A 21917-nucleotide genomic window follows, 5' to 3' on the forward strand; every position below is an offset into this window, starting at 1 on the left:
AGGAAGCTGCAGCAGCACAGAAAGGCTGCATACATACTGTATGTTTTATAAGTGTCAGTGAACCTCAGTGACTGTTCAGTGTAAAGGAAGGCTCCGTCATTTTTTAACAGTTTATATAAAGAGGGTAATGTTGCACCCACAGGTGTGACTCATTTGGCATGAAGGTCCTGACCTGAGGGCGAGAGTCAGATGGTTTCACTGAAAGCAATTAAAGATAATTCCTCTTTTACTGTGCCATGTTTACAGTTGTGTGCAAAGGAGCGTTCTGCACTCCTCTGGGCTAATGTCTGACAGCAGCAGCTTCTGTAATTGAAAGACATAAACCTGGTGAATGGAGGCTTTTCAGTTCAGACACTGGAAACGGGCCTGATTGGACAGATTTCAGTAACACCAGCACCAAGTTATGATGCAAACACTGGACAGGGTGCAGTAAAAAAGTGACTGCATTTAAAACATTGGCACCAAGCACCAATTGATCCAGCTAACAAGTGTTGCTATCCCTCTGTGCCATGTGGCACCATCGTTGTACAAAAACTATGACGGATGTACTTTTGAGGACGGTTTTTATGACCTGTACTCTCCAGTCAAGAACCATCTGCCTTTGCCTGAATCTTGTTCTCATACAAGACCTGAGGTTTGGGATGTGGGCAGAGTTACAGGGCAGTGCAGGGCTCAAATACTTCTACTTTTACTTCAGTTAAGGATCTTGCCTTGAAAATGTTACTGAAGTAAAAGTATGTATTATTAGAAAATTAGAAGAGGAACCAGGACACTGATGCTGACACTGCAATAACAGCGCTGACATCTGTGTGTGAATGGTTGAATAACAGCCAACGTTTTAAAGTGCTTTAAATAAAAGTATTATATAAATCTAGTCCATTTTCCAAAGGTGGGCAGACGAAGTCAGATACAAGCTGGGGAACATAGTGGAGCATCCAGCAGCTGAAGAGCCACATACGGAGGAGATGGTGGACAGCGAATATCGGAGCTGTTTTGTAGCCTGATCCAAAGTCTGAATCTCTGCTCATATCCCAGCTGAGCCGCATCAGACCAGCTGTAGGAGAAACTGACCAACAAGCAGGGATGAGACTGACAAGTGTGCAAACTGCTGCAGGTCAACCTTTAGAAATACAGTGACTCCTATTACACACAGATTCTTTGATCAATGTGAAAAATGTTAATTTAATTGATCCTGACGTGTGTGATGGCAGGTTGTCATCTGAACATAACACTGTGGGGATGGATCTGTCACTTGTTATTGAATAGATAAATTACCACCCTCCCAACGAAGAAAGTCAACTAACATGATCATAGCGTCAGGCTGAATGAATGAAGTCAAACAAAATGTCGCTTCTTCCTGATTATCAGTGAACGTTCCTCGTGTTACTGCCTGCTCTGTGCATAAATTAGCTGTTTGCCAGGTCAACGCCACAAGGTGAAGATATGTCAAATCTTAGTTCGTAAACTAACCAGTAGCTATAGTTGGCAGACGGGATTCTCTTTGGATTGTACAAATGAAGTACAGGTGGTATGAAGTGGAAATACTGAAACAAGTACCTCAAATTCCTATTTACTACTCGAGTAAACACACGTTGTTAGGCTGATAATAACAGTAATGAGCTGAGAACAGCTAATCTTGGAAAAAGACCTCATGATGACATTTATCCCTCTGAGCATCTGCAGATGTTTTAATACCCGTCCTCTTCTCAGGCATGGACATGCACTTCACACACTTCAAAGCTTTAAAAAGTTAATCAGCAAAGGGACTTCAGAAAACTTCTGCCTGGCTCCTTCACCCCCCCTTTCACAATCCATCCCGACAGAGAAAGATCCAGCTGCCCACTTTTAACTGAAAACTTCCTTTACTGTCAACTGCAGCAAGATGTTTCTGTCACAAAACGAGATGAAAGTCGTGCTGGGGTGTTTCACAAGCTCAGATTAATGCCGGCTTTAACGAGGAGCTTTCTCAGATCCTTTCACTTCTTCAAGTTTTGAGGGCGAGCAGAAATGCAGGCTTTGCATGTGACCCTGAGGAGAGACAGAGCACTGAGGTCGTCCACCAAAGATCGCAGTGACTGACATTCATGGTCGCCAGAGGAAGAACAAAGATTCATGGGGTGATAGTTCACCCCTGAAACTAATCACCAGATTCCCATGTGTCAGGTGTAATTTCAGATTCCAGCCCAAATTTACCAAACCAGCCCTGAGCTGACAAGACCAGCTGACCCTGAGTGATTCTGCACCGTCCTGCCTCCTGAAACTTACTGTGCAGACAGCACTTACATCAACCTTAGATCTGCCTGGGCTCTGACTGCCAGACTCATCATCATGCTAACTAATGTTTACGTGAAAATGCAAACAAACATGGTCATATCAGGTCAATCAGGCTAATTACACTGAACCAATATTTATCTATTGTTTATATTGTGCGTTATATCGACCCTCTGGAATATAACTCTTACCCAACACTGTGTCTCTCCTCCTGTTTTGTTAGTAACACTTCAAACCAGCATCTGACATGTCAAGTAAAAAATAATATTGTCAAGTAAACATCCAACAGTTTCCTGGACGTTAACCCCTTTAAACTGGTAATTAAACCAAATTTGACATTTTTCAAAGCAAAGTTGTTCATTTTCATCCAAAATTAGTTTTAAAACACAGTAATCAACTGTCCCACCAACATTAAAACTAATAGTTAGGAAAATAAAAACTATTTTAAGGAACTTTGAAACTTCTCCTGATATCAGGACAACTTCCACATTGTGCTGGATGGCACAAGGGGCTGCAGGATTTTTACTCTGGAGCTGGTGACAGTGATGAATGACAGAATAAAAAAGAGGGGCCTTGGAAAAACCCACAAAATGCTGATGGAGGAAAGCAGCACGAATTCAAGGGACAAGGAGCAGTACATGTGTCCTGAAACCAGGATCAGTGTTTTCCAAACACCTGCCTGTTTTAGAGTGTAGAATATAAAAAAATAATAATAACTCACTGGGAACTTGTCAGCGCAGGTGATTATTCCACTGACAGGTCTCGAGAGTGAAATATGCTGAGAGCTTCTCCCTGGTTCTTTGCAGCCCTTTCTGACAGACATAATGAATTGTGATGCCAGCTGTCAGCGTGCTGCTGCTAGGCTGCACATGTGGGGAGCACAGCACAGGACTTTGTACTGTTACTGGAAAATGTTTTTTCTCTCTTAATCAAATCTTAGTGTTTAAATCTTAAACCATTTTCCTCTTGGACATAAACTGCAGAACAGATCAAAGCCAATAATAAGATTAGAGATCAAAATATTTTGCAGGAGGATGTTTTTGGGGACATTTGACCACATTCACTTTCCACTACATAAAACTAAATATAAAAGCAGGGAGGTACAGAACAAATGTCAGACCTTATCTGAAAGTTGCACAAACCTGAATCAGAGATTAACAAAAATCCAGATTAGACAAAGATTTAACATCCTCAGGATTCAGCTGATGATGCAGGAAGCTCCTGGAAAGAGAAAAATCACAATAAAATAAGTAAAACTTTTCTTCTTGGTGAATAAACCTTCACCCATTCAATGATAAATCCCAAATATTGAATTTCCCACTTTGTTTTCATATATTTGCATCATGTCCATTGATCAGTTTACTGGGAAAATGTGTCTGTTCAGTGATTCATAATGTGCAGATGCTCATAAAACCTACAGTCAGTTGAGTATATTTAAAACTGCACTTAATATTTGATAGAATGTCCAAAGCTCCAGCTTATTATTGTACAATCAGCAGCTGATTCAGCTGTGACTCTTCATTACACTATTGAAACATCCATCCATCCAATATCTATTCTTTTTTTTTTTTTTTTTACCTCTTCATAGCCATTATCTTATTCCATTATCTTATCCATTATTTCAGATTTATTATTATTACGAAGAGCCTATCCCAGCTCTCTTTGGGTGAAAGGCAACCAGGAACCTTCTTGCTGTGAGGCCACAGTGCTAACCACTCATCCACCGTGCTGTCCATGTTGAACCCTAAACTAGTAATTGCTTGCCATGTCACACACATGGTGCTCACATGGGTTTTAGTCATTTATTTTAATTACCCTGTCTTCTGTCAACATGGAGTAACTCAAGAAACAGTGTCTATAATTAATACACGTGAAATTTGTTTCTAAATGAAAACAATGTACAATAATAAACAGTATTTGACCATTTGTTTGGTCATGTCCCACCTGAACACACATTTCCAAATAAGAGCAGTCCAAATTATAGCGGCAGCTCACCGGTGAAATTGCATTTCTTTATGCAGTAATTAGGCTTATTGACAAAAATCAAATAATGACTGCAATGGAAGCTTATTTCCATCAGGACTCATTCATCACCAGCAGCCATGTGACTGAAAATGTGCAAACAGGCTTGAGAAAAGCACGACCTCTCTGGGACTGTAGGCCATCGACTGGTGTTTTGTTGGAATCCAATAATTATGCTGCAGCTAATCGCTGTCCATTATCCAACCTCGGTTCAATCTCTAACTGCTACAAACACCTCCATCACTCAGTCACCTCGATACACAGCCAGAGAACACACACAAACACAGACATGATTATCTAATAGACTGCAGGGAGGATAATTGCATAAACTAATCGATACCACCTCATTAGGAGAACTGTTTTAGCTAAAAGGTCAATCTCAACCCCCCATCACATTCCCTTCCCTGTATATATTAAGAGGAAAACATCATTTCACTTCAGTGACACAATAGGATTATCCAAGAGCAGCACAGCAGTAATGCTTTTACAGCAGGACACCACATCGAACCGAGGGACATTACAGAAAAGTCTGACTCATAAACTTCCTTGAAGTGGCAGAAAGCTGCTCTGACAGATCTGCTGTGTAACTGCTGGAAGGTCTTTACATTTGCAATCAACCTGCACAAACCCTGCATTTACACTGGAGGGAAGTCCAGCTGGAAACAATAAGAGGTTGATTGAAAATGTCTGTTTTTCTGGCAGTGTTTCAATGCAAAGCACCACTGGTTTATTTGCTTTAAACGAGTTTCCTAAGGTTAAGAGTCGGTGCAACAACATATTTTCTCAACTACAGGGACCTCTTCACTTTGTGTTGTACATTTAAGATCTAATGGCTGAAACTCCCATAGTACACATTATAACCTATAATGACAAATGACTTTTTATTGTGCTTTTCAGAATATCTGTACGTGTGATTTCTGTGTGATTAAAGGAAATTGTCCATCCAACAGTCTCTCTGGATAATGCAAAGAACATGTTTCATGCCTCACTTGTGTAATTTGAGTGCACTGACCCTGTTAAGTCTTCTGAACCAAATGGTCTCGGATACACAGCATCCATCAGCAGATGTAAACTCCGCAGAAATGTCTCTCAACAGGATCCCAAACCTCCTGGTTGTTTAGTCGCTGCAGGGGTGCGTTCACACTGCCACTGTTTATTATCTCTTATGTAACACTCTGCAGGGAGTCTATTAGTCAGTGCAAAACAGTTCAGTTCAGATTGGAAACATGGATTTTTCAGTTAAAACCAAACTGTGTCAAACGACCGAACTACTAAAAGCTATCTGACTTTGCAGAAATCTGATGCCTCACCACTAACAACATGTATGGTTTCATGATCATGTACAGTAAAGACTCAGTCACCAATTAACCTGCTGTCCCCTGCATGTTTTTGGAAACTGGTGCAGCCACGTGCAGAACAGAACTCTCAGAAGTACCACCAAACACTGCACCACCATACTGTGTGTGTGACATGTTCCTGTAATAATCATGACAGTCTCCATTAAAGTTGTAAACTACACAACCGTCCACACAAAATATCAGAAACTTACTTACCTTCAGATTTATGGTGTAATCAACAACAGATTATCAGAACCTTAAAGAATCAACAGTAGTTTGAGGAAATTCAACATGAAGTTGTTACACAGCCAGGACCACCTGATCTGAAGAGGGAACATGTGAAGGAAGAAGCAGTTTTCAATTCACAAATGAGTACGGTGTTTTGTCTGCGTGACGTGTCCCTCCCACTGAAAAACAGACAAATTAAAAAAACCCTTTTTATTTAAAAGGCCAACTTTGACATGTTGGCATGTTGAGCTGAGCTGCTGGGCCTTGAACAGGCCTGTCCCTGTTTGTTACCAAATTAACAGGAAACTTACAGAAACGTAAAATAACGTTTTATGACGATCTCAATCTGAAAATGTTTTGGAAGTACCTCAATCTTCAGCATGTCAGCCCGATCTAGTTTAGTGGATCATCCAAGTCTGTTTGGAGAACGCTGTTTTCCTTGGGTCATGCTGCTGTGATTTGATTGATGCTGGTTTTTCTAATGTAATGAAACAGCAAAGTGATTTCCCAAAATGTTGAAAGATTTTTTTTTTTTTTAAATCCTGGAAAAAAAAAACCTCATTTATTTTTCTCTGATCTATTTGTTCTTGAGACGACACGAGACACAAACATTAGGACTGAAGAGAAGTCTGTGATCCAGAATAACACCACAACTAGCTACACCCTCATAATTGATGCATCAACATCTGACATCAAGTGTCTAATGATTCAGCTGTTTGTGGCCAGCCCTCGTGCATCACCCAGTGAGTTCACATGGATTACTTTGACACATTCACCAGTGAGACATTTGCATCATATTTTCATTTTATTCCTAATATAAGAGACATACAATGGTATTCTGTGAGACCAGGTTCATATTAATTCAAGTGGCATAGCCTGGAAATCAAACAGGAAAAAAAAAAAAATAAAAACATAACACTGAATCTGAATCAATGAGACCCTGCCCAGATAGAATGTATTTACACTAAATCAAATACTGATAGAGCTTTTTAGATGCGAGACCGCTCCCTCTCGTATACAATCCTGTCACCGGCTTATTTAAAAAAAAAATCTAATTAAAAACACCACAAACTCATCAAACACTGTAGCTGCCACAATTCCTCTTATGAAACATTACGACAAAGACCTTAAATCAAGTTGGATGTTTTGAATTTGTTGTTTGAAAGGCTATTTAATGCTCTGCTGCCTGTTAATATCAAACTGATCGTTTTTTTTCCCCTCCCAACAAACGCTGGGGTTGGCTTTATTTTCCTTCTTTTACTGGAGTTGGAGTATGAATGATAAACTTTTCATTGAGTCACATCAGCTCTGGGAAATTTCAATCAATAAACACCACTTTCAGAAAGTAAATATCGTAGTGTTTTCACAGAATTGATTACAGTTCTAGTCAACTGTGGCCAAAGTGACTGCTGAAAAGTGCAACCACCAAGAGTCTTAGAAGGGTGATCATTTTGAGGCAGAGCCGACTGCCATCACCATTTCTGAAGAAAACCTCAGTACATGGTCACCTGGGAACCTGCTCCACTTTCACGGTATCGATCTAAGAGACAAGCTCAGCTGGTCAAATTAGTTCATTGCACTTCTCCGTGTTTCATCAAATTTCCTAAACAGAAACTTTATCTCTGCTCCTATTTATTTGCTTCTCATGCTGCTGAAATAGACTTGTGGTGGCACAAGTGTGTGAAAACCGTACAGCAGTAACCATTGTAGAAGTCCAGCTTCATCTGTTCTCCACTTTTTGCACCAGACCAAAACAACTTAACACTTTCCTCCGAATAAAACCAAAAAATATTGCCACATATTGGCTTTATGGAACTGACTTCTACAATGACTACAGGTCTGTAGGTTCTAACTAAAGAGGAACTGTGAACTGCTCCTGTGAAAGCCCAAACAGATGCTAATGCTAAAATAACAAAGTTATCAATGGCACCTCTAGAGAAAGTGACACCCGGTGGAAAGTTACAGTCTAACCTGAATGTCTCCAGTCTCCGGCTGTACTGTTTGTACTTTCTTTGCTCAATGCTCCTAAAAAGAAAACTGCAGGCTCACACTTTTGGGATGAGAAGAGAGAGAGAAAAAAAAAAAAATACAAAATGAAGGGTTTCATTCCAAAACATGGCACCCATGTCCAAAAATATACATGGTGTTTAATTCTAACAGAGAGATTTGTAAAATATTACTAAGCAAAGGGTCAAGATAACACATAATTCATTAATGAGAGCTGCAGTCACACTCTCAGTTGTTTACCAGAAGAGATGCCACATTTTTAAATGATAAATATCTTATTCTGGAATGAAACTCTTCAAATATACAATAGATACTGTACTGACAACCATAGAAAATGAGATACCTACAATATACTGTAGCATAGTAGCCATCGGAGCCCCTTGCATTAACCCCTACCCCTATGTCACACACTATTATTAAATAAGGCACACATTTACACATACAGTTAAAATTTGGCTAGTAATTATTCCTTTATTTACAACCAAGAGCCACAAAGTTAATAATTATAATAACTGCAGTCTGTTGTATGTTTCATGTTCATTCTCATAGTGCCAGATGGCGTGCTTGTCTCGTCCTCCTACAGTATTAGTTATTTCCATTTCAGAGGATGTTAGACCCACTAGATGTGTGGAGCACCAATCACATAGATACATTCTTCCAGGAATTTAAATGGACCCAATTTTGTCATTTCTGACCCGACATCTGCTGGGATGGAAAAGAAAAGAGAGAAAAGACAATTATAGCTGCTTTGTTGAAGTATTACCTTTCTCGTGTCAATCGGATCACACTTGGTTCACTGTTTTTAGCCACCTGACCATAGGTTGTGTTGATGAAGTGCACGGTTTGGTGTCCCTAAGATAGTTCTTAAGGGGTGGGGGTTTGGGGGGGGATCATTTGATATGCCCAAAGATGAAAGAGTATAGTAAGGCAAAGACATAACTACTTCCAGGGGAATTTGCTGACTTTTCACCACAGGTTACATATACTGCATATGTATATGTATACATATACGGTGCGGATATAAACACACATATATATACACACACATGCATAATATAAACACATTCGAGGGTGGGGTGGGTGGGTATTGGTTACCAACACTACATCAAAAAAGGTTAAGCAAAAGCATAAATCTAAGCATTGCAGAGCCTCCAGCTTTTAAGTCTTTAAGATGAGTGATGTGTAGTTTTTCCAACATCAGCGTGTCCAGAAACTACGTTGCATTGTAAATCCACACTGAGGACACTGGCAGCCTAATATAAGAGGTGACGTCACCTCACCCAAGTCAGCGGTTCTATAATAAGCAAGTAGCTGAGCAATACCAATATGGTACAAAGATATTCGTTCGACAAAAAGAAGGGGAAAAAACAAGTTAGGTTGAGGCTTTCGTCCACAGTGACACTGGCTGTCACATAATTGGCTGTGAATTATCGTGAAGGTCTGCAACCTTGAACCCACTGCATTTCTTTAAAGGAAAGTTCCTTTGAGAAGATGCAATAAGGGAGACTTGCCTCTCTAGTCCAGGACCGGACCTCCTCAGTAGTTGAACTTCCCCTGTTGGTTGACCGGGGATGTGGCAGGTATGAACAGGGGCTTGGGAGGGACGTCAGGTTTGAGAGAGGAGGCCCGGCGGACGATGGCGCCCCTGTGTGGGATCTCCTGCTCTCCGTTGTAGCTGTGCTGGCGTGCCAGGTACCCATTGGGGATCAGGGGGTAGTGCACCTCGCAGGCGCTACCCGTTGAGTTCATTCGTGCCAGGAGAGGAGGGGGCTGGTGGGGCCCACCGTTGCGTTGGCTGAAGCTGTGCTGGCGAGGGACCATTCCTCCGCCTCCTCCTCCTCCTCCTCCACTCGGCATCTTGGTGGCTGCAGCAATTAGCGAGTGCCTCTGGGAGGACTGCCTCCTCTCCAGGGTAGACTGGTGGTGTGGGGGGATATCTGGAGGAACATCCATTCGTCGGGTGAGGCTGTCTCGGGGTAAAGTCGACGAACTGTAGTAGGGAGCTGACTCTGTTTCAGGGATCTGAGGTTGAATGCGGTTGGTAAAGTTTAGCTGGCCTCCACCACCACTGGCCATCAGACCTGATGGGCTCATTAACTGGGAGTTTTTGCTGCTGCTTGCCTCATGTATGTGCTTAAGGAGCTCATCCAATGAGGTTACCTCCATTACCTTCTGAGAGTAACCGGCATAAGGCTGCTGAGATAGCACACGTTCAACATTGTGGATTTTGCGCTCCTCTGAATGGAGGTGACCTCCGGCTACTGGCTGCCCATTGGCAAGGCCATGGGAGTAGGGGAAAACCTGCTGGTGAAGCAGGGCTGAGCTGGGCCTGGAGCCGATATTGTGGGACTTTGGTTCCTTCGCATTGTTGCAATTCTGGTTCTTCTCCCACTGGTTCTTGAAAGCTTTCATGCTCTTGATGGGCAGTTCTGGGGTAGAGTCCGGTGTAGGTAGACCAGAGAGCTCTGAGGAATGGTGGAGATGGTGATGGTGGGGGTGAACCAGGTCTCCCATTGTCATTCCATGATGGCCGTTTCTCCTTGGTGGGTGATGCTCTTTGCTGTTGGCAAAGAATGAGTTGTAGATCTTTGGAGATGACACCTCGAGCTTGTCATCCTTACTTTGACTGTCCAGGAGCCCATTGAGCTTGGCCAGACTGCGGAGGGACAGGGCGTGAGGAATTGTGGCCTCAGGATCTTTAGATAATTTCTTAGTCTTGTGGCCTGCGTGGTTACAATAGCAGGAGACCAGGAAACCAGAGAGAAAGGCGCCAAGGACGAAGGCCACCAAAACGCAAGCAATCAGTAGAGTGTAATGGACACTGTGATTAGTCTTATCCAGCTCTGGTGGTCGCCTTACACCTTCAAAACAGAAAAAGATGGGAAAAAGGTACTTAAATTAGAGCTTTTCTTACTGAGACAGAAGGAAAAAAAAAAACACACACACACACATTTCCAAGAGCTAATATAGGTCAAGTAGCAGCTGGGACAGACAGGTTTTGTTTACAGGGGCTTCACTATGTGGGAAACAGCATGGGAGAGGTGTTTGAACTAAGCTCTTGGCTTCCTTTCCTTCCACTGTTAACAGATCAATACAACCTTTCTTTCTAGGACCTGTGCCTTCCTTCAGACTGGCAGAGGACACAAGTTCCCCAGCCAGTGAGAAATCAAGTCTGAAATGAGTAAGAGCTTTAAATATTGATGGGAGCACAGCAGCAGGAACCTGATGTCATTTTCACAGACTTTGCTTTCCAATGTGAGGATCAGGGGCGAGAGCACCTGGTATGATGAACGAGCCAAAAATAACAGGTCTATCCAATAGCTCACTGAGTGTGGCGCCTTTGCCAACACAGACTCAAATGAGGTTGTCAAATTCTTTCAAAAAGAAGCTGAGAGGAGAGTCTGTGCAACAGTGCACCAAAAACACAAGGTTACTTAGCTGAGGTAAATCTACCATGTAAATGTCCTTGGGTGTTGTGACCTAGCACTGTGGTTGCCTAATGGCGTGAAAGGCAGCAATGATAAGAGCAGTGAAACCTGCCACCTCTCGTAATCAGAGCTCATTTGCAAGAGGCTTTTGCCATCTGTGCTGTCAGACCCTTTGCTCTGCCCTTAATGACAGTTTCTGTGAAACTGATTAGTCTGCGGAGGGGGACGGATGAGCTGCACCAAGGAGGGGAGAAATGCAGGTGTTCCAAACAAGCTCAATGGAACAGCTAATGAAAGCTTTGTTGAGAAATGCAAATGGAAATTGATGTCTAAATCAGGCTTGATGATAGTTTATGAAACACTGAGAATGATGATGATGATGATGATGATGAAGCTGATGATTGTTGACCAGTGACGATCAGCTCAATAATAAGGTCTGCACTGGAGCAAATTTCATCCTGCTGTCTGACTCAAAAGACCTGGACTTGACATGGAGGCTCAGTGAAGGCTCATTCCTCCACAGAGGTCCTATACAGAGATACTCTACAGGAGCATTCAGAATGAGAAAGTGACTCTCAATAAGCCCTGAAGTGAATGATAATGGAGAAAATCTCAGGATATAGTGTGTGCAACTTTATGCTGCAGCAGCAATATTCTCTATATCCTGATCTGGTCATTTTTATGGAATACATTTTCCTGGATATTGGTTATAAATAAAGCAACCAGATGAGAGCGTGAGCTTTGGGCTTGGCCAGTCTCCTGCAAACATCTACTGCGGTCTCAAGACATGTGCAGTCACCTAATCCTGCCAGGTGCCTCGTGCTTTTTCAGGTTGTAATGAAATTTATCAGTCCCTTTGAGACAAAACATCTCGGATGGACTTTATTCTAGTGGAATAGAAGGTGAGAATAAAAGCACCTACATGACCTCCTGAGACAGTGAGGCAAGTGTGAAAGTTATTAAAAAAGCAATGTGTGTGTTAAAAAGGCTAAAAAGGGCCTTCCTCTCTGCATCTTATGTGATTAGAGGTAGATATTAGGGGGGTTTTACAGAGGTGGAAAACCTGGTCAGAGATTTGTGAGATTTCAGTCAAATCACATCACGAATCCACAAGAGACAAACACACAAATGAGTGAAATCTAAACTGATTTCCTTAGGCCAAATAGGCACCTGACACCATGGTAACTACACATCATATGATACGGATAAGTCATTTGCCTCCTGTCATCACCGCAGCTTTAATTCGACAGAATCTCATTACAGATGGGGTAGGCGAAATTAGAATCAAACAAAGCTTATCTCTGAGCATGACTGATGTGTGGGTACACACTGCCTGGCCAACGGTTTTTAAAGAGAGTTTATTATTTGGGTCATGTTGCTGTGAAACTTTTTCAGTTCTTGCTCTTCATTATGTGGAAGTAGACTAAGTGCAGGTGTGCTTGTAGAGGCTTATTATCTCATTGTCATGTTTCACTATATTCATTTTCGAGGTCTGCTTTGCTGCATTCTCCCTACAGAGAGAGAGAGAGCTACTGTGATACGCTGCAATATTTCTGGAAACACCACTTTCAGTAGAGCTTCCAATTAAAAATCCTAAATTTTTAGCCATTTATTCTTATGATTGCCTCGATTTATGACCACATTAAAAAGTAATAAATCATAATTGCAATCCCAGTGGGAGAGGCGATCAAAAGTGAGGCTGCAGTGAGCCTTTTAATACCTCTTCTTTTAATCTAGGACAGTTTTTTCCTCATTACACAGTCCACCAATCTGCTCTGGAGTGTTGTTGCAGTTCCAAGTTTTCGATTCTAACGGTGTTGCGGCGGTGCTGGTGGCGAGCAGCTCTTGTAACGATCGGTGAAAGGCTGCTCTCATCTCACTGTACTTTCTCTCCTGTCATCCCTGTGGCTTCCTGGTACCTGAGTGTCATTTGCTCCCTCTGGACCGTGACACCCCCCTTCCTGGTTTAGGGGTATGAGTCAAGTACCACGACAGGGGGCGAAACACGCAGCTGAGATAAACAAATCCAGAGCCCATGAATGACCTGTCGCAACGTGTTTCATGTGCTGAGTGGATGACTCAATCACTGGGTTTGCAGGACATATGGTGCCTCCAGTCACAGTGAAATTAATACCCTGTGAATCATATAGCTAGCCTGGCAAACAGCTAGGTGGCACACAGGAGGTGCTGGCCAACTGTACGCAATGACTTGGCTTTCTTAACACAGTTTCACGAGTGTCTGAACACTACAGACTGGAGTTTGAAGCTATACACATCATCTTTTTTAATAAAAAACAGTGGGGGAAATTGTTGCCTTGAGTAGAGGTGATAATTAACGGTTTCTCCAGTGTTTACGTAGTCCTCTAACATCGTCACATTATGTTTCTGTGTCAACTCAAGTCTCAACATGGTCTCAGCTCAGCAAAGGCTTAATATAGAGATCCTCAAGTCTGCCAAAAGGTAAAAGACAGATGGGCTGCGTGAGTGGAGGCAGGAGAGGGAAGGGCAGAGAGGGATGGTGACAACCAGGGGAAAAAACCGATGAGGAAGATAAAGGGGTGAAATTCAAATTTGGTGCTAAAGTGGTGACACGGGGGGAAATGTGAGAGGACTCAAAGATCCAAGAGACAGGGGAGAGAAAGAAAATAATACGGGTGAAATCAAAGAGATAAAACAACTAGACGGGGAGAATGAGTGAATGTATGTGCAGAGAACAGATTTGAAGGAGGAGGATGGGCAGAGCAGCAGAGTGAGAGACAGATATGATGGGCGAGTGACAGACCATCACTCTGCTGGGTTTTGAAGTCTGGTGCTCGGTCGCAGCTGTGATATAGCTGGAGAACAACCCTTGTGCTCCTCCACAGCGCCATAGGACAAGAAGCACTGTGACTGCATCCATATTGTTAAAAATAGATAGGTTATGTAAACAGGCAGGTTTACACAGCGTTCCCTGTGCCGTGTCTTTGGCATTGGGCTTTACACAAATTAGCAATAGAGAAATCTGAGTATTTCTAGAGGTGATGAGGCAAATGTCTAATGTTACAATGACTTGATTATCAATACATCAGCCCAGAGCTTTTCCATGAGACCAGTTAGTGGAAATTTTAAAACACTATGAAGTTTCATATCTGCACAATTGTGAAATCATTTCCTCAGCATTTCTCTCACATGACATTTAAAGATCAGAACAAGTTGGAGGTTTTTCTCAATGGTCTGTTTAAATACTTTGCAACCTAAAGAACGACTTCTGCTTTTTTCTCTTTATTTTTTTTTTTGTGTGCATCAAGGTAAGACATTTCAAAACAGCCCTAATTAGTTTCTGCTTCTGTAAGCTTACAAGTGCATGTAATTGTTCCCTTAATGGCTACTCTAACCCAATGAGAAGCCAACGAGACAAAATGGCCCCAGGCTTCAGAGCCAAGCATTATGCTCCTCCACCCCTTTGCTAATGCTGCAAATTTATTTCTTCCACATGAAAAATAACAATTTAACTCCTGAAGGTACCCTGAGGTTGCAGATTGGAACAAATGAATTTGTTTCTGTTTTAAATCTGGCTGAAAAGCAGAGCAGCTCTGCTCCATTTCTGTGAGCTGCAGTAATTTGACAGTTCTAATACCTGATATCTGAGCACTGATAGACATGAATAACAAACAGACCATGACCATGTGAGTCACATGTGAACACACGTGTGTGCACACAGACGTACGTACACACACACGAGTACACTTGGTGTATGTACTGTATGTGTGCACGGTTCTGGTTGTTGACTGAGTGAATTCAATCATGTACACTTGTTATTAGGAATTTGCATAATGTTCCACCTCAGTGCTCAGCCAATTGGATGCGGTTTAATATATGCACATGAGCTAAGGTGATGCGGTGTAATGTAACAGATCCATTCCAATTGAAAAGCAGTGGTAATGAGCACTGCTTTTGATTCCAGGTGTGCTGATGCATAAAGAGCATAGATTTCATTACAGTTTTGATCGAATACTGGTAAATTAAGTGTGCTCTGACATCTGGCAATCAAAACTACACTGTGTATTTCGTTCTTCAATATTTACACCTGTGCTTTGACTGGAAAGTCAAGTTTTCAAGAAGCAGAACACATCTTGTTTCCCACACAAAATATTGTCTCATTTCTCATGCACATAGCTTATTATTTGTCCAGGTTTTTGAAATATCTGCATCTCCATGCTGCCACTCCAGGACATATGGAGGTGAAAGAGTTTTTTTGCGCTGATTAAAACATAAAGAGCTACAACTGAACAACTTTAAAGCAGTGTGTCTTTCCAGAAACAACCCACAGATCCCACTATAAATATTTCTCATTGGAACTATTTTCCATCATAGAAAAAGCCAATAACAAAAAAGTTTTTGGAAAGAAAACACTGCAGCTGAACTTTAAGTAATTTCTGTTGCACTGGGATGGCAGCAAAGTTTTCTTAAGGCAGACATGTCAAATATCATGAATTCAAAAACACTGGAAACTTACTCTGTGATTAGGTACCACGAGGATCAACTAGGAAAATGTTACTACAGTATGTCAGTTGGGTGAAACAGCCCTTATGATTACCTTGTCAGAAGCTGTTAAACCAGGCAGAGGACATGCACTGAGTGATGCGACTTTCTCACATGCAGGTGCGTAAGAAACGAAAGACAGGAGTGAGTTTTTTTTGTTTTTTTTTTGCCATTCAGTGGCTGGTAAAGCAAAATGTTCAACGCAAACTTCCAGCTGATCATTTTGTGCATGAGAATGTAGGGAGGCAATGGAAGAATCTTGACTTTACCAACCAACTTAAAGAGACAGTCCACACCAAAGTCGGTTTTCTTACGTACATGATGAAATTTTTGGAAAAATCGTTCTGGTGCTGAACGAACTTAACGACTGAAAATATACTGACTCAGAAACATGCAGCAAACCAAAAGGTGAAGTAACTCTGACCCTTAACAACAAAATCACTTATTTTAGAACCTCATTGTTGAGAAGTATGAAATTTATTTTCCAAAAAAAAAAAAAAGTTAGAGATGTTTCACATCTATCACCGTGTCACCTGCTGCTTTCTTTGGAGTGAACTGCTGCTTTAAGTGATGGAGAAACTGCTCACAGGCCACTCAAACACCTGTGCACAGGTTTAGCCATCGACTGGAAATCCGGAAAGGCAGACCAAGACAAAGAGGGTGAAAAGTGAGTCAGTGAGAGAGAATTCAACAAAGGAGGCAGGTAGAGCTAAAGGGTTAGTCCAACTAAAAAGAACAAAAGAAAAAGAAAAAGAAAAAAAACAAGCAGGAAAATTGGAGAAATACTCCCCAGAGGTCAATGAGACAGATTAAAGGGTAAGGGGTTAGGGCTGAAAGCTGGAACGACTGCATGGGAGGGTTTGGTCACTGTGGGCCCCGTGGATCGCTGTGATGCTCAGAACTGACAGCTCTACATTATGACTCTGAGCTGAGCTTTAACAGCCAACACAGAATAAAACGCCCTCAAAATTGCTAGTTATGGCGGTATTAGGTATTTGGTACGTTTAATGCTGTAAAGGATGATTTTTACACTGCATTGCATTGTGTGTTTTTGCTGTAAAACATGATGTCACAATTGCTGTTAAGTGCATGCGAGCTGAGCGGAGGGAAAATGGCCTAGTTGTGCGTGCCCTTTAATGAGTGCCATTACACCATGACGGAGTCCAGACTGGCAGTAATGTTGCTAAACTGAAGTAAAAGTGTGTGTGCATATCGTGACCTAACCTGCCATAAATCATGCAAAAGAAGTCGGTGGGTTCAACACAGAAGTCACTATTTAATAATAATGAACATGCTCTGGATATGCAGCCTCAATCTGACTGCTGCAGATCTAAAAAGGTAATAAATATTTTAATGTTCAGCTTCACACAGTGTTGACACTTTAAAGGGTGACACCTGCTTTTAAAATGACTGCTGAAATACATATGGAAAACTGTGGTTTTTAATTGACACTGGTGCCGACTGGACAGTGTAGATGGATTACTTGTAAAAAGAAAGCTGAGGAAGATGTCGCTTGTTCTCGTCACATGAAAGATTAAAAAAAGATTCAAATACTGGTCCTGAAAACAGCGATAGCGGTGTGGAAAGCAGCACCTCTGAGGAGCAGATATTGTGCTGGTGGTTAGAGGGGACACAGTCAGAGCTCTATCAGTGACTGGATGATACAGGCGGTGTCTGTTGCCATGGATTTCTGAAGTATAAATAACTCTAGAAAACAAGCCGGCCTCAACGTCCCCCCCCAGGATGTCAGCCTGTCTTCATGCAAAGGTTCAGCCTGAGTTCACTCTCCTGTAGTGTTTTAATGAGTTTAAAAACACCCGCTCTACTTGATTCTATTATCTATTATTATTCTCTCATCTCCCTGTGCATGTCAGCTAAATTAGCTGCTAGCCTGGCTTTTTAGTCCAACCCACGCTGGTTCATCTAAACGTGCAGAAGAGTCAAGGGAAAGGTCAAATCACAATCGAGGGCGAGAGAGAGAGAGAGAGAGGAGCAGAAAACAGACCGGAGAGGCCCAGAACTGAGAGTCGTGTGCAGAGCAGTGTTTTGGTACCACACAGATTTCTATGTGTTCACAAAGAACAGAGAGGTGGGTGTATTCCCTGGCCAGGAGCAGCTCTACTGCAACTGGACTGTTGGCATTTTTCTAAATAGCAGCAGGTCAACAGGTTCCTGCCATGCATTTTAGTCTTCTTTGGTGTTTATATAATGTAATAGAGCTACCTACATCCGAGCGAATATTTCACCTCACACCTTTGAATCAGTTTGTAACTGATCCACATAAAACATAAAAACCAAAGTGTTTCAGGATCATCAGGCCTACGTGTTAAGTGAGTGACTGCCTTTGTACGTTTTACTTGCAGCTTACTGAGTTTAAGATGGAGGTTTGCTGAAAGAGACATTTTGGGAAGTAGAAGCAAACGTCTACACCTGTGCATCTTCCAAATAATGACACTTTGCTTTCCTACTATGAAAAGGCAAAGTATTGTCTTTTGATATTGATATTTAAAAAGGCCTTCATGCCCGGTGGTTAATACTTATATTAAAGGTTGATTGTGGCTAATTGATGAACTGATTGTTGGTAAAATCCAACTAGCAAAACTGATCCAAGCCTTTGATTCAGGTCCAGGTGAAGTCTCAGGTCTTTTAGAGTCTCTACACTGGGTTAGTGGTGAACACAGTGCGTCAGCAGCGTCTCACGTCTCCTGTTAGGGTCTAAACTTAATGCTCTCAGCCACAGTTACAGTCACTCATGATGCCCATGGTCGAATACGTACTGTAATTAATAAAGAGCAGTTAGACACTCGGGAAGAAAGTGCACTTGACGCCTACGGAGACACTTCATGGCAACTGCAGACAGCTGCGTAGATTAAAATGCTCGGAGAGACAAAATATGGATGACTGAAAAACATGGCTATAATGCATGTGTGAATGAGTGTGAGTGTCAGGTAATTTATGGTGAGCCTGGTGTTAAGTACCGGGCTAATAAGCCAATGGGACCATCTGAACGCATATGGGGCCTTCCTGCCACTGTCCTGTGTATTATTCCACATTTATATGCCTGGTAAAACTTCCAGTGCAGCACCTTAGTGCCTTTCCAGTCTCAAGATGGGATTATTTTGACATAAACCTGACTCATGCAAGTCTCAAATCAAGAGGTCTGGTGGATGTTTACATTGATTTGGCCTGATGTCTTGTTGGTGACCTAAGTCTTTGTAGGAGCAACTTTCAAGGTTTTGGAGAAACGACGACACGATTTTCTTTGCGGTGACCAGACTGGATATTCATGTCACCATTTATTTGGAGTGCTATGCAACTTTTCTTGTCTATCTTGAGTGGGTGTTCTGTTTGTGTCCACTATCTGTGGGCCTGTTGTCTATTGTTCCAGCTTGTGGCTGCTGGCAGCTTTGTGATTCAGCTGCAGAGCCTCTGCACCAGGTAGTGACAGAAAAGCAGATATCTGCTGAGAAATGGACAGGCAGTGGGAGAGATGGGAGGCCCTGTGATGCTGTTACTTCCACACTAGTGCCTATCCTGCCTTATCAAGCTGCCCGCCCAGCTCTTCTGATTGAACTAGCAGTGTCACAGTCTCTGGTTGAAATAGATTGCGCTGGTGTTTCTATTACATCCTTACACCAGCTCCCCTCCCCCTCTGTCCGACTCTGGTTCAGGCCCCTGCTGGTTTTTTATTTGTTATAGGCTTTTCTCATTTGAGCCTGAGTAGCTCATCATTGCACCGTGAGTCTGTCTGTGCGAGTGGAAGCCTCTTTGCCTTGCTGAGGATTTATGAACATGGGCCTGTGCAAGCAAGCAGCAAGGACAGGACAAAAACTGCTTGATGCTGCCTCCCTGAATCATGCCCAGAAGAACCGTATCTTCTACCTACAGCTGCAGGAATATGCTCTAGTCCGTAGGAGAGGGACCTGAAACTATCTTTTTTATTTCTTTTCATTTCTTTTATGATGGTTTGAGGTTGACATGCATTAGATTGGCCTTCCAATAATTTCAATGTAGATCTTTGACTTGCCTTTTCTACCCGTGGTCACTTGTAATGTTAATCATTATGAGTGTGGAACTGTCAAATTAAAAATGTAAGAAAGACGGAGGCTCGAGCCTGTAAAGATCAAGATGTAATGAAATATTCACAAACTGGTTGGAGTTTTATAGGTCACGTCATTTACTGGGGCAGCTGGATGGTGTGGACTGATTGATAAAAACGTGCGCTGTCACTGCAAAACTACAAGTTTGATTCTTTTAAGCGAAGCGAAATCAGAGCATTTTAAATTCCAGAAATAAGGAAGCTTTACTCGAAACAACATTTGAAACTGAAATGATCAGTCAATATTTTTTAAAGCTAAATTTGTTCAACAATTTGTTGATTCCATGTTCCCGAACCATGAGGATCCGCCTGCCTCTCTGGGTAACATCGGACTTTCACAAATAATTACTAATAATTACTAAGCAATAAGTGGCACAGTACAGTCTACATGCCGGTGCAGGTGTAAAAAATTATAACTAATATTGTTCATTCAGTGATATTTGTCTTATTACTGGAGTTGAACACCGGTTCTGTCTTAGATTAAGGGATACGTTTTCTTTTAAACAGCAGAGGTTGCAGCTAGTAGTTGTTAGGATGACACAGAGTGAAGGGAGTGTGGGTGGACATCCCTGATAAGGAAGAGGCCAACTGCTTCAGTGACGTTAATGACTTGTATATTTATTTTCCTCTGAAACAGTGCTTTTTCAATGAGCAATTACTGGTGTAATGAGGGAGCCAAATGTCAGGGCACAAGCTCTCATGTCTGTGATTAATAGTATCCATTTGTCTGTGTGTGCTGCTTCCTGACCCCAGTGAAAATACACTCTGGTCTTGTTTTCATTTATGTGGCCAAAATTATCATAATAAATGTTTTTTTTTGTACTTTAATGGATCTTTATCTTTGTGCCTGGATTTTGGTGGGTAAATAAAATTGCTTTTTTGGATAATTGTTTAACTCAAAAAGGTTTTAATTTTTTAAATGGCGAATGATTTAGTGATTAATCTTAGATCGAAGGAACAATCTACATCTTTCCAGACAGGCTGGTGACATTGGAGAAGCTAGAGGACTAGCACCCAGCCTGGAAGTTCACATCGGGATTTCGGTTGTTTGTACTTTCAGTCCATGTTAGCTGCACAGGGAAATGACTTTTTGTGATGTTCTCCAAAATGGGAACGGAAATTTGAAATGTAAATATGAGAGAGAGAGAGAGAGAGAGAGAGAGAGAGAGAGAGAGAGAGAGAGAGAGAGAGAGAGAGAGAGAGAGAGAGAGAGACCTGCCTTGTGCTGTGAATGTTTTGAGTGTGTTGAAAACAGTGAGGGAATATTTGTGTGTGCCGACGAGCTAAATAAAAGATGAGGAAAGGGCATGTGGGAGCAGGGTTGTTTAGACTCGGGCTCTACTTGATTTGAGGAGTTAATTAGAGCTGGTGCCGTATCAGTATCGCATTCATTTCTGTTGTGTAGAGCAAATTGAGATGTACTGTACGACTGAACAGGACATCGACCTGCTCTAATATCCTACATGAACCGTGTTTATCTCTGTTTAATTAATACAGACGCTGCAAGTTTTCAGTTATATTGAAAACTTTTCCCATGTAACCATCGATGGCTTAACCATAAAGTGACACTGCCCAGGAAATTATGCATCACGTTATGCAGCACTGAGAATGATGAAGTGCAGGGATCAGTTACCAATGCTTGCAGTCTTTCAGTAAGAGATTGTTTCAACTAGAGAGTTAAGTGTTAGTGAACGAATTGAAGTGATATTTCACCCTGGAAGAACATTTAGACGCATTAGCATGCATACCAACACAGGAGTTCTCCAATGGTCAGCCTCCAACAGGAGCTGCTTCAGCTTGTACTAGTCAGGACCTGATTCATCACTGACTATAAAGGGAATTTTAGCTTTTTGAAAGCTGCAAGCAAGAATAGAGGGTGCTGCCATTTTTACGTCAGCTGTTTGAAACAGAGCCGCTGCTACAGAACCACAGGCTGGATGACTGAACCGATGCGCTGCAGGTATGCATGCTGAAAACTGTTAAACCAGAGTGAAACATTCTGTT

At 41.9% G+C, this 21917-nt stretch overlaps 1 protein-coding gene across 4 annotated transcripts in view; it reads right to left on the reverse strand.

Moving 5' to 3' along the window:
- Window positions 1–6648: 6648 nt before the first annotated feature.
- Window positions 6649–21917, reverse strand: part of sema6cb (semaphorin 6Cb) — a 130294-nt gene continuing 115025 nt past the window's right edge. For all 4 annotated transcript variants that reach the window (XM_026317013.2, XM_026317015.2, XM_026317014.2 and 1 more), the window contains one exon: window positions 6649–10726. In XM_026317013.2, the coding sequence (XP_026172798.1) occupies window positions 9402–10726 (1325 nt within the window). In that variant the 3' untranslated portion in view covers window positions 6649–9401. The remainder of the gene's footprint in view (window positions 10727–21917) is intronic.

The sequence above is a fragment of the Mastacembelus armatus genome, chromosome 16, assembly GCF_900324485.2.
Source record: "Mastacembelus armatus chromosome 16, fMasArm1.2, whole genome shotgun sequence".
Lineage (NCBI taxonomy): Eukaryota > Metazoa > Chordata > Actinopteri > Synbranchiformes > Mastacembelidae > Mastacembelus > Mastacembelus armatus.